Source organism: Parasteatoda tepidariorum, chromosome 1, assembly GCF_982258835.1.
Source record: "Parasteatoda tepidariorum strain Cologne lab strain chromosome 1, Ptep-v5.0, whole genome shotgun sequence".
NCBI classification, from domain to species: domain Eukaryota; kingdom Metazoa; phylum Arthropoda; class Arachnida; order Araneae; family Theridiidae; genus Parasteatoda; species Parasteatoda tepidariorum.
In genome coordinates, this window is record NC_141755.1 from 81,149,570 (window position 1) to 81,167,957 (window position 18,388).

General features: G+C 28.8%; 2 protein-coding genes across 5 annotated transcripts in view; one reads left to right on the top strand and one right to left on the bottom strand.

Moving 5' to 3' along the window:
• The window catches only part of LOC107442406 (HEAT repeat-containing protein 3), a 97,351-nt gene that overhangs the window by 25,624 nt on the left and 53,339 nt on the right, over positions 1-18,388 (bottom strand). The window lies entirely within an intron of this gene.
• Positions 1-18,388, top strand: part of LOC107442403 (alanine aminotransferase 2) — a 29,770-nt gene that overhangs the window by 8,402 nt on the left and 2,980 nt on the right. For all 4 annotated transcript variants that reach the window (XM_043050571.3, XM_087167627.1, XM_087167636.1 and 1 more), the window contains 11 exons: positions 2,341-2,430; positions 3,880-3,988; positions 6,370-6,500; positions 6,614-6,727; positions 7,202-7,331; positions 9,388-9,467; positions 9,593-9,726; positions 12,167-12,275; positions 12,959-13,024; positions 15,366-15,521; positions 17,725-17,837. In XM_043050571.3, the coding sequence (XP_042906505.2) occupies positions 2,398-2,430; positions 3,880-3,988; positions 6,370-6,500; positions 6,614-6,727; positions 7,202-7,331; positions 9,388-9,467; positions 9,593-9,726; positions 12,167-12,275; positions 12,959-13,024; positions 15,366-15,521; positions 17,725-17,837 (1,175 nt within the window). In that variant the 5' untranslated portion in view covers positions 2,341-2,397. The remainder of the gene's footprint in view (positions 1-2,340; positions 2,431-3,879; positions 3,989-6,369; positions 6,501-6,613; positions 6,728-7,201; positions 7,332-9,387; positions 9,468-9,592; positions 9,727-12,166; positions 12,276-12,958; positions 13,025-15,365; positions 15,522-17,724; positions 17,838-18,388) is intronic.

Sequence of the window (18,388 nt, forward strand, 5' to 3'; positions counted from 1 at the left end):
TTATAATTTTTATTATTTATATTATTTCTTATAAGAACTTGTGTTGTCTTGATTGTTTCGACATTTTTCTGGGTAAAAACTGTTAGACTATGAATTTCAATGAACAAGGTTCGAGTAAGAGTCAGAGATCACGAGTTCGAAAAACCTCTGAAGGAGGGAGTTCGAACATTTAAAAATAGTTTAAAGACAGAATTTGCATAGTATTAATTTTGAGTGTGTAAGTACCCTCATTATGCAACTGTTATTATGTATATACTATATATAACAAATCAAGATTGGATTTGGAGTTTTTGTTTCGTTTGATTTTCATGACTGTATGTTATTGAATTCGTTACCTCATGTTATGGAGAGGATTGTTTTCCTTTATGATGCTTCAGTTAAGTTATGATTTTTCTTGCTAAATAAAATTTCTGATTAGTTGAAAGATGGCTTTTTCATTATGCTTGCTAAGCATTTTCCACAACGCACTGAACTCTGCCAGCAAAAACTAGTAGTTAGTTAGAAATGAAGTAAAGCTATCAAAATAAAATATAAGCTACTTACCAAAAAATTCAGTTTTTGTCTCTTTTTCTTACACAAAAATGCCAATCTAAAATTTTTGGTACTTTCTTGAAATTTTAATTCACAGTTATTCTGAATGAACTAACTACGCAACAGTCTTTGCAGAAATGTGCAACTAATCGAATGCAATACGTTGAACACGTAATTTCTGATCCGATAACCTTATAAAGCAATAAATTGTTCTCCCGGTCAAATGACCGGTTGTGGTAGACATTAGTGTACGACAAGTATTATTCGAAATAGACAAAATACAAAAAATAATAATAAAAGAATATTAACTGTATATAATTGTTAGAAAAAGTCATGAAGTCAAATGTGCAAAGCCGATAAGATGATAAGCTCATTTTCGAAGCATAAGTTCTTAAACGGTCATTTGCCGGATTATGGTATGTTTAGTGTTAAAGAATAAATATTTGCACCCATGGAAAGTGTATTAAATTTATACTAAACTAGTTTTGATGTATGTTGCAAAAAATTTCCAGGAAAAAAAAATCACAATCTTTATTTTAATTGAATTTTTTAATGCGTTTTTTTAAGTTTTAAAACATATTAAATTTAATCTGTATTAATCTTCAATCTACTAATGAAAAATAAAGGGATTAAACCTTGCAATGTATGTACATTTACGAAACAAAAATAAGTTAATTCTAAATGATTAAATGAGAATATTGTTCTTTTTCACTTCACAAAAAAATTGTTGCTAAATAAATAAATAGAATTTGCATTTTACCAAAAATAAGTAAATAAATAATAAAAGAATTGAATTCGATTAATTTCTTGGAAGACTTAAGGTTTTTACTTTATTTTAGTACTGGTATTAATTCATGCAGATGATTTTTTGCTTTTAACACTAAAACCCGTAGTTTTGCTACTTTGAGCCGAACTTAGAGTGCAAGCGACTTTCAGTCTGGAGGAGTTCTCCTCAAAGCCTCACTATTAGTTGGTGGTAAAGTACAAGTAAAAAGAACACATTTTCGTCTTTAAGTTTTTAATTTATTCTCATTTACAAGAAATAAAAAAATTTTCAAAAAAATTATTAAATAAAAAAACTAGATTTTTTTTTAAGAATGTAATTATTTTTCTTTTCGACACGGTAGCATTTTCCCAACGATATTTAATTTCGTCCCGACAGGGGGGCAATTGCTCCCTCTGATCCCCAACTGGCGCCGCCCTTGCTTTAGAAATGCTCATTTTACTTTAACTAACGAGGCAAATAACACTTTATTTATAATATTTTATTTCATATTAGTTAAATTGCATATAAATAAAATATTTTCTTACACATATTTTGCAGAAATTGATTTGCTTTATTCAGACCTATTTTTGTAATATTTTGTTGTTGTGTATTGAATGTAGTCTTTAAAAAGTTATTGATGTAATTATCTTATTCTCTACTTAATTATTTTCCAGTTTTAATATTAAGATTTCAAAATAAAGGAAAAAATTTACAAAATGTTTAGAGATTAGAAATTTTTTGTCACGCCTTGAATCCCATCAGTTATAAGTGTTAAAGTTCTAAAAGTAATTGTGCAATTATAAATACTATTAAAAAAACTATTTATTTTCAACTCTAAAAATACATCACTGATAGCATCATCCTTAGTGCATTCTGACTACAACATGAGGTTGTAGATCTCTTTCAGAGATCAATTATTCTCAATTATAGTAGTAAAGCTAATAAAGGTTTATTAAGCTTTGTTAACGTCGCTTAACTATGTTTGAGAAAAATTGAAATTTTTCTTCTATTTTAAATGTTTCAAGTTTGTTTATTTATTACAGGGTATTAAAAAACCTTTCAATGATGTCATCAGAGGTAATCTTGGAGATTGTCATCGTATGGGTCAGAGACCCATTACATTTATTAGACAAGTAAAAAGATATTTTTTTAAAACTTTTATTTCTTTTTCATCTGACGCTAGTTAATTTTAATATTGTTTTGTTAACCAGTGGGAATTTTTATAAAATTAGTATTTTATAAAATGTTGACGTTTTTTATGCATATAATTTGCGCTGAATTGGTTATTGTAAAATAGGAAAATAACAGTTTGGTTCTAAAAAACAGTGTAACTATAAAGTATTGTATCAAAAGTATTGTATTGTAATTGAAAACCTATGCAAACATTGCAGAAAATATTTTTTTAATTCTCCTCCAAATTTTCGTTATTTCAGGCTATGTATGAATTATTATTTTAGTAACAAAACCTGTTAACATTAAAATGCACAGTTATCTATAAATACTTTAAAAAATTCATAATTAGTCATCTGTTTTTTTTTTATTACATTGCCTGTTTCATTTCATGTTAAGGTCTCTTATTCTTTATAGTTTTTTTTTCTTTATAGTTTAGGGAAGATAATGTAATGGTTGATTTAATTATTATTACTATTTTTTTTAATGGTGGGCACTAGGGGATTATCCCATTGGCCACAGGAATGCCAGAACTGCTACTCTCTTCTCGTTACCCACTGGGCACCTGTGGCGAAGCCACGGCGGTGGAGCAGCGTCGCCCAACCACAAACCCGTTTATACGGCGGGTCACATTCACACAAAGGAGAAAGGATATAGAACAGAGAAAGAGAGAGAGAGAAAGAAACATCCATGCCCTGAGCAGGATTCGAACCCGCGGCCAAAGATTTAATTATTATATATCTCAGAATTATACTTTGAGTTTTAGAGTTATGTAATGCTTATTTTGAAAATAATATTCCCTTACATGCCAGGGAGTATAGATATTCCCATCGGGCATGTTTTGAAATAACATGTTAAAGGGCATGCATTTGCAGATAGTACTTCATAATTTTGATATTATTTAATTAACAATAATATTCTGCTTTCGTTGCATGAATGTATACTCTTTATGCTAATAATACCTGAAAGTAAAAGTTTTGATGTAGATATGATGTTAATGCCATTTCTGTGACAGAACAATAATTACATTTATGGGTAATTGTTATGCAACTGAAAAAGAGGTTTGGGCTTGTTGAAGTTTACAAAAGTTACACAATTTTAGGCACATATTTTGGTTGACATACCCTTCAATTTAATATGTAAAAATTTTGAGATAGTATCTCTTAGCACTGTAATTATACTAAAATGGAACAAGTATTGAAGCATTTTCTTTTACCTAATATGTATCTAGATGATAAATTCTAAATTCAGACAAATTTGTGTTATATATGAGCAAATAAGTGCTCATTTATGTAATTTAAAATTTAAACAATGTTTAAAATTGTGATTTTTTTTCTGGCTGTTATTTTGTCTTTTTGATGTGTTGAGTATTAAAGAATAACTTTGGATTTATGTGTTCTATTTTCTTTTAGGTTCTGGTCTTGTGTACAAATCCAGAGTTTATGAAGGATGCTCGTTTCCCAGAAGATGCCAAGAAAAGAGCTCAAGATCTTTTAAAGGAATGTAGTGGAGGCAGCATTGGTTTGTAATTTATTTACGTATCTGACTTAAGAACAATAGAAGATTTTAGTGTGAAGTTATGTTGCATCAATTGTTACTAGATGTATTGTAAATATATGATGCTGTAGGTTTTACAATCTGTTCTGATGTTACGTGTTTATCATGTTTCTTTTTTATTTTTATAACTTGAACTAAATTATTTTATGACACAAAATCGGTGTCCTAGATCAATTGTTTTGTTGTTAAATTCTATTACGTAATAATATTAGTTAATAAATAAATAAATTAAATAAAGAAAATCTGAGCTATTTTATGAAAACCATATTAAAATCTAATTCAGATTATTCAGTTCAAATTTTTATTAAGAAATTGGTAAATGGTAAAGCTATTACATTCACTGATTTTTTATTTGTAAAATAGTAATTTCAGTTCTATATGTATATAATTTAACTTTAGTGTAAAAGATTAAAATGAAACAGAAAACACCTCCAGTTAATATAGTTAAGTCCACCCATTTGAGGAGCCAAATTATAGAGGTCTATAATTTGGTTGTCTCCTCCAAGATACTTAACCTTAGAGGAGATATTAGGGTATCGTTTGGTCTATTGTTTTGGTCCTGAAAGCTTTTTCAAAGATGGGGGTTACATTTTTGGCGAAAAATTCATAGCTGGCGGTTGCATCGTAATTAGATTAGATTTTACATTTCTCTAGACACATGTTAATTTATCATTAATAGCTATTTGTAACCAGTGTAATGCCGTATGCTTACAACAGAGATCAAAATTTTTTAAAGGAAATATACCAAATAATACTGCAGGGATGTCTGTGATCCAAACATTTTTTGATGCAAGTTGAACAAAATTTTGAGTTGCTGTTTACCAAAAATACTACGAAGATTTCTACAAAAGAAAAATATTTGTTTTAAAACATTATCATACCTTATTTCAAAGTTTCATATTTTACGTTGATATTACTCAAGTTTCTGTCATTTGGATTAACAAGTTACATTTATTTTAAATTCATCTATTTGTTATAATGATTTGTAAACATTTACTTTTTCTTCTGTACCAGAGTTTTAAAAAAAAATTTTTTTTTGAATTTGTTATTTCAAAAAGATGAATTTTACTTTTTTAATATAAGAGTATTGTTAATTTTTTAGGGAGGGTGTGTGTGTGTATAGAGTAAGCTTTCACATACACTGGTGGACAAAATTAAGAGATGGGAAGCATTTTCGCACATTCATTCGCACATGCAAGATACCCGCACACCATTCCATGTGTTTGACAATGGTTCCGTGAATGCCCAGAGGTATAGGCAGGAGGTCCTAGAGCCCTAAGTGCGTCTTTTCTGGGGCGCTGCTGGCCCTGAATTCATTTTCATGAACGACAATGCGCGACCACATGGGGCTCTCATGGTTGATGAGTATCTGGAAAGCGAGGATATTCAACGAATGGACTGGCCAGCCAAATCCCCTGACCTGAATCCTATTGAACATGCTTGGGATGCTCTTGGGAGATTTATTACGATGCGCCAACCTCCTCCCAGAACCATTCTGGAGTTAAAAATTGCTCTGGTGGAAGAATGGGAGGGTTTTCCACAAGTTCTCCTTAACTCCCTTATTAACAGCATGCATACTCGTTGTGCATGCTGTCTGTCAGGGGTACCATACATCATACTAAAGGCAACACACACTGTACAAGCCTCACTTTTATTGTCATCTTTTATCCTTAAGTTCAAACTACATTGGATTTATTGACAATAGGTCTCGCCTGTGAATGGCACTTTCATTTTTGTTTTGCATACTTTATTATCATGGAATAAGCTATATCCATATCAAATTTCATTTATTTATATTCAGTATTTTTTGAGATATTTGGGAAAATGTCTTCCATCTCTTAATTTTGTCCACCAGTGTAGTTTCAGAAAGTTTTACTTCAGTCTGGCAAAATAAGTCCGGTATTAATGAATCATAAGTAAATATTTGCTACAGCTGTTATACGATGCTTAAGTTCAATGCTGCTATGCGATGCTTAAGTCAAGACCGCAGGAGTTGTTATGTCTAGTGTTGAATGCATAAGATGGTAGAAATTAGGTATATAAAAAATTTATTGTGTGTCTAAGATCATGTTTTAGTAAATGAATTCATATATGGTCAAGACCCTCAGGTCGACCAGTCTTTTCTGTAACATTAATCTATCGACTACATTGAGTTTTTGTCTAAAATTTCATTTTTCTTTTTAATTTAGCCAATTTAGTCAGTTGTAAAAAATTATTCAAGCTGGCATTAAATCTAATTCAGCTAAAGCTTGATTTTCTATTTTTATTTTGAATGACTTTTTTAGTGGTTGCAGAAAGAATAGGTTACTTCTAGATTTCACAATTTTGAATTTACATTCCTACAGGATCTTACACAGATAGTGCTGGAATCGAACTGATAAAAGAACATGTTACCGAATACATAAAACAAAGAGATGGTATACCAGCAAATGTTAGTGATATAATTTTAAGCGCGGGTGCTACTGATAGTGTAAAAGTAAGTTAACTAATGTTAATCTTGTTCATTAAGTTAATAATTCTTATCTTCTGCATTAATAATATTTCTTAGGTATGTAATTAAAAAAACAAAACAATTTTTCCAATTTTCAGAGTATATTGAGCATGCTTAACTGCCCAGTTAATGGAAAGCCACCTGGTATTATGGTTCCAATTCCTCAATACCCTCTTTATTCTGCAGCAATTGCTGAATATGGGATGCATATGGTAAGTTATAATTATTATTTAATTGTAAGTTACTATGCAATTATATTTATGGATGTATGCCATGCTATTTTTAATTATTATCCTACTATAATGTATTTTGATAAATCTAATAACGTAAAGTCACTTGCGAGAGAAAAAGCGAAGTTACTATCTAAGCAATGGTTCAGTGGCAAGATTTGTAACAGGGCTCACTAAAATTGTCTATTAAGTAATAAGAGTATGAGTAGATACTTATTTTCTACAATTGCATTCTATTTATACAGATCATTTAAACAATAATGAATTATTTTTATTTGCTCCTGCCAGGTCCAATAACTAGTAAATAAAAAAATATTATTTTTCAAATTGTCTAATCTTTAAAAGAAGTGTTTTTTTTTTTTTTTTTTGAAAAATTGTTTTGTATTGTTATTTTAGCTTTTAAAACATGAATGCATGTAGGTATTTTAAAAAACAGTGTTTCATTATTTTAAATAGATTAACTACTATCTTGATGAGGATAATGCTTGGGCTCTTAGCATTAAAGAATTGAAAAGAGCTCTTGATGAAGCTCGTAAAGAATGTGATCCAAGAGCTTTAGTGGTCATTAACCCTGGAAATCCAACTGGTAATTAATATTTGTGCTCTTCATTTAATTTTTGTTACGTTATTTAAAGATAACAGTAAACTTTATCAACAATATCTGTATTAATTAATCAATGCAAAGAAAAAAAAATTGCAAATACGAAGAGAAAAATAAAAGTGATAATTGAGGTCTCTTTATATTTTTATTTATTTTTATGGGCATAGAAAGGAAGGTTACCACATATTTTGTCAAAATTTAGGCACGTAAATATAATTTTATAAATATTTTTTTTTCTTTAAAAAATGCAAAATAGTTTAATTGAATGGGCCCACCATGGCTACGGCCTTGCAAGTATGTGAGCTAATGTAATGATAACATTGATACATTTTATCCTTCTTAAAGTTTTATGATTTTTTGTTTGCTCAATTTAAAAATAAACAATGTTTTATATCCTCTAAAAATATAAGAGTGAAAAATATTGTTTTATTTCTAATATTTTCCTAATAATTACTGCAGTTATACTTTGAAACCTAAGTGTTAAAGTATTATTACATTCTTTTATTGTTAATGTTATCTTTAAGGATAAAGCAGAGTTTTTATTTAAGAGCACACATCGATGGTATTGTTTACGTAAAATGTGTTTTCTCACCTTTTTAAAATGTTTGGTCTCCCCACACAGCCTATGTAAGACTTTGATAACCTCTGTCTCACTTTTCAGAAGTAAATGTTAGGTATAATTCGTTCACCAAAAGCTTGGCTCCACTTTCTCGGACGAAGAGTTCATTTCAGCGCGGGAGTAAGAGGAAAGACATTTCCGCGCCTGAAATTGGGACAACCCTTAATGCGCACCAAAAACCAACTGTGAATTTTTTTTCAATCACTTACTTCGTTTCATCATCTGCTATTATACCTTTCGTTACTCTAGCTTTTTAAATATATTGCAGCGGAATGTTGCAAAAAAGGCAAACTATTCACTCAAAAGAGAGAAATATCAAATCTATGAAATATTTAATGTTAAAAAAATGCACATAAAGATTGCGAAATAATTATTTTTGTCATACGATCGCTAAATAGCAACCTTGTTAAGGATTGTTCACATACTTCACCCAAAAATAGCGAAATAGCATCGTCGGATGCCACGTGATGAAGGAGGAGCCAAGTGCCAACTCCTGGTGAATGAACTATAATTAATGAAGCTGAAGAATACCTGCTCTTAATCTTTGAAGGAAAGACACCACCAAAGACTAGTTAACATTTAATTGAAAGTCTAAAATATTTTCTGAGATGTATTTAATGCTTTAAAATATTTATTAGTTGTTATTAAGAAGTAATATCTTCTGAGAGTTAACTATATCTAGGGTTCACGTCAGTAAGAAAACGAGGCGACAATTGCCACCAAATGTTTTGCAAATGTCGCTAAAATCATAAGCATGGGTGAAAAATTTGTCTCCTTCAAATATGTTCCAAATTTATAAAATAGTATAAAAAAAATAGTTTTTCTGTATCAAATTTGGTGTATTTAAAAAAAATTTGTTTCATTAATTTTATTGCTCTACGCATGGTATAAAACTCAAATGCATGGTATTCTAAAGTTGTTGAAATTTGAAATTTCAAATTTACTTGTCTCTCTCTCCTTTGCATTCATGTACTGACAGTATAATTGTTCATGAATAAAAATTTTTGCCTTTTTAGAGTTGACTTTATTTAAAATCTTATATGATTAATTTTAATGTAAAATATTTTGTTAATTCTAAGTTTCTCTGTTTTCCTCATTTATATATTTATTTGGTCTCAGTATTTTAATCTCTATGTTGAATCTATTTACCAATATTATTTTAGCTTTTTTTTCACTTAAATTTAATGAATACTTATATTTAATCATTGGTAATGAACCTAATTACTTATAGGGCACTGAAAATGGCAATTAATAATTTTTGATGTGTACCATAACATGAATTATGTCATTGTATAATTTGATTTTTTTTTTGGAATATATCTATCATATTATGCTTTTGGACCACTAAATGAATACCTAGGTGGTCCTATTTAACCACTAAATGCTGTTGTGGACCCTAACTTTATCATTCATTCATTATAGGTTCCGTTCTTACTCGTCAAAACATGGAAGAAATCATTAAGTTTGCTTATGATGAAAAACTATTTTTGATGGCAGATGAAGTAACCAATTTTTTTAAAATAATTTTTGGTGTTTAAGGAATTATTGCTTTGTTTTTATATCTTATATTCAATTAGATTAATATTAAATTGATTTTTTATACTTATCAATATTCAATTTTTTGAAGGTGTACCAAGATAACGTATATCCTGATAATATGAAATTCTACTCATTTAAAAGGATAATGACTGAACTTGGAGAACCATACAAATATATGGAATTAGCATCTTTCATGTCTGCTTCTAAAGGATACATGGGCGAGTAAGACGTATGATTTTTATTTCAAGAATAATAAATTTCCTCTACAGCCAAACCCCGCTATACTGAACATGGCTTATAGTGAACTCCCGGATATAGTGAACGAAATATTCGCTCCCGTGCTTTGCTATACACATATACAGTCAAACCTCGCTATAGTGAACACGCTTTATAGTGAACTCCCGGATATAGTAAACGAAAAGTTTGGTCCCGTGCATTGCTATACACGTACGTATAATGTTATTTTTTGTGGATATAGTGCAACAAAAAAAGTGAGGAAGTTGGATACAATAAACTTTTTCCTGTCTCCGACTGATTTTTTTCTCCATTTTTTAAAAATAATTTTGAAATTTCTAGTTCAAAATAAATACATATGCCGATTTTTAAAGCCTCTATAGAGGGGAATGTAGCGATAAGCATTTTTTCTCGTTTGCTTCTTTTGTCTCACTTTCCCATCCCTAAACAAACCAAGCAGATGTTTCCAACCCAGGCAGATGATGCACCTGCAAGGTGTCAGTGGGATCAATATGCATTTTCTGTCAGAGGGAATGAGCAATTATTCATTATTGGTCAAAGGGTTGGACACTAATATGTGTTGATAAGGACCTCATTTCAACTCCTTTTTGCTTTCAGTTTAGTTTAAAAAAAAAGAAGCCTGCAAGCAAGTGTCTCAAATTTAACTATGGCGAGCAGTAAACGTTCTCCATTGATGATAAAATGGGCATAATCAGAAAAATTGAAAATGGATGCAATCCTGCTGATATTTGCAGGGAATAAAAACTATCCAGATCTGCAGTTTGTAACATATGGAAAAATAGGTAATTAATAATTTCTGCTCATGAAAAAAATTTAGATGGCAGAAAAAAATTGAGAAAAGCAGATCACAAGATGTTTAAGAAGCATTGCTGAAGTGGTTATCATTCGAAAAAGCCACTATCTTCTAGTATCTGAACAAATGTTGATGAATTTGGAAAACGATTTTATGAGACTACTCTTATGTGCTCGAATGGCAGGTTAGACTGGTTTAAAAAGCGGAAAAACAGAAATACAGGAAAAATTGTCTGAGAGTCGGGAAGTGTTTCCATATCTGATGTTGAGGATTGCTCATCAGCTAAAGAAAAAAAAAAATTTTTTTTTGTGTACGCAAGACGAGTCATAAAATAAAAAAACAAAACATTTTTGCTATTACATGACATTTTCCAGTCATTTATTTGAATAATGTGTAATAAAGGGGAGGAGTTTGGGAACCATTCGCTAAATTGCCTGAGTAATGGATGTAGTAAACTCCCGGTTATAGTGAACCGAAATTTCGTTCCCTTAAAGGTTCACTATAGCGGGGTTTGACTTCATTTTTTTTTGTGGATATAGTGAAAGAAAAGAAGAGAGGAAATTGGTTATTGTGCTTTTATCTGTCTTCGACTGATTTTTTTCTTCATTCTTTGGTAGTTATGAAATTTCTACTTAAAATACATATATCGATTTTTAAAACCATTTATTGAGTGGAATGTAGCCATAAGAATCTTTTCTTGTTTGCTTCTTTTGTCTGTTTCCCACCCCTAAATTTTTTGTTACTACAGATTGTTTTTTAATCATTTGTGTATTTCTTTTTATTGGTCATTTATTTAAATGTGTAATAAAAGGAAGTTCGGAAAAGTTAGTTAAAATTGTTTGCAGTACGGATATCAGGGGTCTGTTTCGAAGAAATTTGGGTCCGTTAACGGACCCTTCACGAAACATCTTTTCATAAAAACGGACCATTTACAAAATATTTTATCTTAAAAACGGAACCTTCACAAAATAATTTATCTTTTAATCGGACCCTTCAGAAGTTTGTTCATCTTCATTATTGTTTTGTTAATCGAATAAACACTTCCCAGGGGAGTGGAGGGGGGAAAGAAAGACAGATGTAAAGAACTAAGTTTGGTCTTCGGCAGACGCTTCTTCCTTTATTCGTCAGTAATGAATATTCTGCGTTCAACAGTATAGGCTAAATACCAAATATTTGTATGTTGCATCTCTAATTTAGTAACAGCAATTGCTGTTTATCTTCTAAAATTTAATTTTTTTATTATAATTTTACGGTGTTGAGCATAATCTTGTATGTGTTTAGAATTTAAGAACTGCTTGAAAAGTTTTTTGCAATAACATGACCCTATTTGCACAAATTCACAAGCAGGACTCTGGTTGAAAGAATGTGACTTAACGCTTATTTTATATTCACAAAGTACGAATAATTTTTTCACAATTTTGCAAAAATGGACCTTTCACAAAATGTCTGGACAGACCCCTGGATATAGTGAACTCTCGGTTATAGTGTACCGAAATTTTGGGCCCTTGAAGGTTCACTATAATGGGGTTTGAATGTAATTTACTTTAGTTATGATATCTGAAGTAGATTAATCTGATTTATAAGTGGTTGACAATTACTTTTTCTGTATTTTAGATGTGGCTTGCGAGGAGGTTATTGTGAATTAGCTAATGTTGATATGGGTGTAAAGAAAATGTTACTAAAATGTGTGTCTTCGCGTTACTGTTCTACTGTTTTGGGTCAGGTATAAATTTATTTTGTTTAATTTATTTCTAAGCTTTTTCTTTTGTAAAAAATGGAATTAATTTAATAAAAAATTGACAAGAGAAATCCTTTATATGATTTAATTAGAAAAGCAAATAATACATTTATCAAAACCAAGAAAGTTTGTGCCCAAACATGATCTACCTTCTTCAGCTGGATAAAATGGCAAGGATGACAAAACCAAGACAGGTAGAAAAATGGAACAGATAAAAACTTTGAAAATTGACTATTGAAAAGAGTTAACAATTAAAAATAAGTATTATAAATTTTTATTCCAATTAAAAATAAATTGATAGTTAAAGATATTTCTTCCAAATATCTGATAAATATGAAGTTACAGGATGCATATAGTATAAATTTTTTGTTTTTTACATCATGAAGAGTCTTTCAGATAATTAGGTCACAAATCTTTTTAAATAATATTTAATGAAGAAAAATGGAATCTGAAACTTTTAGTTCATCAATTTTGTGCGATAGAGTAGTATTGGAGTCCATTCCTGGCATGGTTTTGATGTTTTATCAAATTAAATTTAAGTACATTTCTCGTTCGTTAAATGTATGGAAGTTCACATTTGCATTAAATTTTATGTATTCTAAGAATTATTATTAATTGGAATTAATAATATTAGTAATTGATTATTAAAATGGCTTTAAATATTTTAGATAACAATGGATTGTGTTGTCAAACCACCTCAAAAGGGTGATCCATCTTATGATCTTTTTATTAAGGTAACCTATTTATTTGGATCATTTTATTTTTAATAAGATTAATATTTCTTTACTACATGCAAATAATAAAACAAAATATTGTTTGAGTCGTGTAATGCTATGTTGAATGGCTTTGAAGGTCATATTAATGTTCTAGTTCTGTTTAATTTTGTGCACTTTTTTGTATTTTGATCAAAGATGCTTTATATTAAGTGATACAAAATGAATTAAGTTTCCTTTTTCATGAAACAGCGTGTTAGGAGAATAAATTTTTTAGATCTAATTAAATGCAACATAAATGGTAGATTTTGATGCATATTTTTATGTTGCAGTAATATATTGTAGACATTTCAAAGCTTTGAATTTGAAAGCAGGTATAGTAATTGAATAATTTATTTTTTATCAACCCTTTTGGGACGCGTGAGTCATATATATATGCGTTCCTACAGAAGGCATATATATGACTCACCTGTTAAAATATTGCTGTACAGACAAGTGAGGTATTGTTTCTGATATATAATTTTACATTGAGTTTAAGGATATCAAACTCAAGTTGATAGGAATAATATTTTAAAAATTATAGAAGTTTTTGTCTCAAAAGTTTAATAATTTTGTATGAAGTCTATCTACACACATCAATTTCTTATACAGACAAATGACGCTCTGTTTCTTGTATATTTTTAATACTAAATCGAGTTAATAAAAATTAATAGTTTAAAGTTATAATTGTTTTAGACTGGTATTTATCAAAAATTATAATTATATATTTCTTTAAACAAAAATTATAATTATATATTATTTTCTGTTGACTTAGAATTGATTTGACCCAATTCGGCATAAGAAAATACAATACCCATAATGTTTAGACGAGAATGTTAGTTTCTTCTCTCAAATAAGAGACAATTTGAATAAAAATCTATCAAAAAACTTAACTTTTACTTAAAAACTTGTATTTATTTGCATCATATCTTAAACATCTCAAATTTTAACTCGTAGTGACGACTTATGACACTAAATGCTTATCCCTTTCTTTAGCAGATTAAAATACAATGGATTGGTGGCTGTAAAAATCAAAATTTTAAGTTAATAAAAAAAAATGAGAAGTGATAAATTCTTTCACAATTTTTTCTGATATCAGCGTTCAAAAAATTATCAGAATCTGCCATTGGTTTCTGAACATTTTTTTAGTTGAGACTTGTGTTATTTAGCAAAAATTAATGATATAATTTTAAGTGTGGGTAATTTGAAATTTTTTTTAAATGTGGAATGTTATGAACCTAAAATGTAGCTTTTAGTTTTCAAAAATGCCTAATGTAATATTAGTATTAATTAGTAGGTGGAACAGTTTTTTGAGGGTTAGGGTCTTATGGGGTTCTTAGATCTGCAGACATTAGATAAATTTCAAAATGTTTTGCTCTAGATTGTTTTATTTTCTTCCAATTATGTGAAATTGTTTTTTTCTTTTCCTTTGAAGCACTCTTACATTAATATACTTCAGAATTTAGCACTTTTTTTATACTAGTACCATATTATCAAGTCTACTTTTCGAGACCCTAAATTGAATGAAAGTAATTACTAGTTAATCAGTAATACATTTGCACTTAAAAGTTTTCAATCCTGCAACATACTAACACTAGATTTATAAACATGCATGGGATATACACTATTCATAATCATTCATCAAACCATCTGGGAAGGTATTTAGAAGTTCATCATTTTATCTCTTTCACTTTCAAAGTTACAAGTCTTTTGAACGCTCTGTGGGACGAATGATTATAAATCTTGTTTTAAATATCCTTTGGCTTAAAACATTTACTTGATCTGTTTAAAAAAAAACATAAGAAAATTTATAGTCAACACACACTCAAAAGATATAGCAGAAATAAAATTTTTGCTGATGGACAAAAAACCTTTAATATAGGTCACGTTGATTCTAGAAATCTAAACTGTCTCATCCATATTGAATTGAAATGCTTAACTTAGCGATTGGTTCGGCTTCTTGTAATCGGTTAAATTAGTTTTTCAATAAGTTTGAATTCAATAGCCAACATACAATATTCCATGTTAAATTTAAATGAAGAGTCAACCTAAACACAGGATAGACTTTTACATGAAAAAATATGTTAATTCCTTTTTATGTAAGTACATTTTAATTCTCCTGTGTAAATAAAGGAAAGATAAATGGATAACCCTAATAATTACAATTTATCTTTCATTTTAAATCTATTATTAAAATGACATCTATTATTCTATAAATGAACTTTTGTACTTTATATGCATGTTTTTGCAGGAAAAAAAATGTATAAAATGTTTTGTCTTGTGGCTTTTTCTTTGTAATTAATTTAATGTTAGTGCATTTTAGGAAAAATCTGAGGTACTGAAATCTTTAAAGGAAAGAGCGTTGCTAGTTGAGAAGACCTTTAACAAGATTAGGGGAATGAAATGTAATGCTGTAGTTGGAGCCATGTATGCTTATCCTAGAATAACTCTACCTGAAAAGGCTATTCAAAAAGCTAAGGTAAAACTTGAAAGTTTTGTATAATTTTTTTTCTCCGAAGAGAAATTTGTACATAAAGTTTCCTTTAAGTTAAAGTAAGAATTTCATAACTGATAAGAAAAGTAGAACATATAATACTAAACATATATTTTATTTGGAAGAAATGGGAAGTTGGTGCCTGCTCATGTCTGAGCCTCTGAAACATACAATTAATGATTTGTATTTCCATTTCATAAAATAACTGTGAAAAAAAAAATGAAAATTAATAATTTTATCACCTCAAAACTAATTTTGAATGTAAACAAAGTGCTCGCCTTCAGACATAACTGTGCATAGCTAAAGAAAAGAATCCTAATTTTATTGCTAATACACAGTTTTAGCTTAACTGAATTATGCAACAAAAAAAAAAACTAATTTTGACACTAAACTACTAGAAAACTAATACCCACATTAATATTTTCATATTAAAATCTATGGTGGTAAAAAAAAAAGGTGTGCTAAAATTTATCTAACAGGTTTAGAGTAAGATGACCATAAAAAATTTTGACCATGAAAATTTTTTGAAAGATCAGCGGAGACATAGCTTTTTTTTTCTATATTGTGATTTACTTTTTTGCATTAATTTTGTTATTTGTTTCGAATTTTGCAACATATTTTCTTAAAACTTTGTGGTGATTTTTTTATCTGCAGTTTACTAACTGTTTTCTATAAACCCAATTGCACGTTAGCATAGTGTAACATTCTCCATAGTTTAACTCCACACCTCCAATATTCTATATGTTTAACTAACACCCCAGTAAAGCAATCGATTTAAAATAAGTTTATTAAGTACTGACATCAACAAATAATCCATAGGTAATTTATTATAAAGTAGAACACAACAAACTTCTCTCATTAAATTCAAAAACCTTTTCTATCAAATTTAATCATTCATCAGTCAGTTAAATCATTGTTTTCCATTACACATGTGATTCCTATTTTTTACCAATGAGCACTACAACATGCTTTGTAATAGGCCAATAAGAAAATCAGGACAATTTTCAGAACAAAATAGACATACCAGAGTACTTTTAAAAAACGCAAACTACAAACTATACAACTTTGAATATAAGTCAACGCCAAAAAAAAAAAAAAAAAATTGTTTTGTTCTGAACAGAAAGTTTTAACAGCTTTCTCTACAGTTTCATCAACTCTGTACAACTCAATAGTTTGAGATCAATATTTATAGGAATTTTTATATTACTGTTGAATTGAAAAAAATAACCGGTATCCATTTGTTAATGTTCTCTCGTACAAAAATATTTGTGACATAAATGAAATAGTTTAAGTTCGGTTTTAATAATCTCTAAACGAAAACACAGTAAATATGTTGCTTACCATTTTTGTTTATAAGTAATTTAATGGATGATCCCTCAACTCACCATTTAAAAATTCTATTTGGAAACTACAAAACTCAAGCCTACAAGATTTGTTACTGCTTTTGCTAAAAACAATAAGTATATGAGCTCTTTATTCATCACCATAATTTTTTTTTCTAAGAATGTCTGAGATGTATATAATTAGTCGATGTATATAATTAGTAGTATACGATCGATGTATCTAAACGATGTATATAATTAGTAGACTGTTCTTAAATTTGAACGATTGAATTTTGCAATTTCTACTACATTGTTAATTAAAATGGAACATTTCAAACAAAAATTAAAATCTTTCCATTGGTCAAATTGATTATTTTAAGATCCACATTTGTATTAGTAAAGGGGATGTTCTGAAGGCAATTAAAAACCAGAAAGTAATAGGACACATAGCTAAAAATTAGGCCAAATAAGAATTATATATTTTTCATCAGGAAAATCAGGACTACCATGAATCCTGAATACAGTAAATAACAGTATTAGTTCATATGATATTCTATAATGCTAGATTTGACTTTATGATCTTTTTTTTCTATTTCTTGTTAAATGTTTTTTTTATTTATTTCTTACTAAGGCAAAGTTTGTTTTAAGTTGATCATAAATAAAAAAAAAAAACAGTTGAAAAAATAATCTAATCTATAAATATATTACGGCAGTCAAGTTATGTAACAGATGGAAGCTGAATCTTATCAAGCAAAAAAAGAAATGTTTAAAATTTTTATCATTTTTTATAAAAGAATTTGTTTAAAACTTTTTTAAATTCAATGTGTTTTTTTGAATCAGTGAAATACATACATATTTTACTTTAGTCACTAGGACAGGCTCCTGATTTTTTCTATGCAATGCAACTTCTTGAGAATACTGGAATATGTGTAGTACCTGGAAGTGGGTTCGGGCAAATACCAGGAACATATCACTTCAGGTAATTTGAAGCTCTTACTAAATTCTAAGCAAATAAATTATCTAACTGAAATATCCTTTTTTTTTTCTTTTCAAGTCTACACATTAATATACTGCATTATAATCATAAGAAAAATTAAATTTTCAATAAGGATGCTGCGTATCTTCCGTTTATGTTATCATTTATGTTCTATTATTTTTTTTAATTGCAATATTTCGCATTTTTTTTTTTTTTTTTGGAATAAAATGGCTTTTCTTTTATTTTGAAAAGGCATAATTGGCTAGAATGCTTCAAAAAATTTAATAATAAGTGGTAGTGTTTAAAGTAATACTATTAGAGGTTCAGAAATATATTTGACAAAATAATTTATGTTTTGTAATAATTTTCGTAATTTAAAGTGTAGGCACATTTTATTCTTGTATAAATTTTAAAAATTATTTATACTTGGCTTTTATTTAATTTTGAGTTCATTGGAAATGAATTATTTTAAAATATAAAATTTGCTAACTAATCCTGTTATTTTAGGATTCTGTCATAGGATTTGCTTAAATTAGTTTTTATTATTTTCTGTG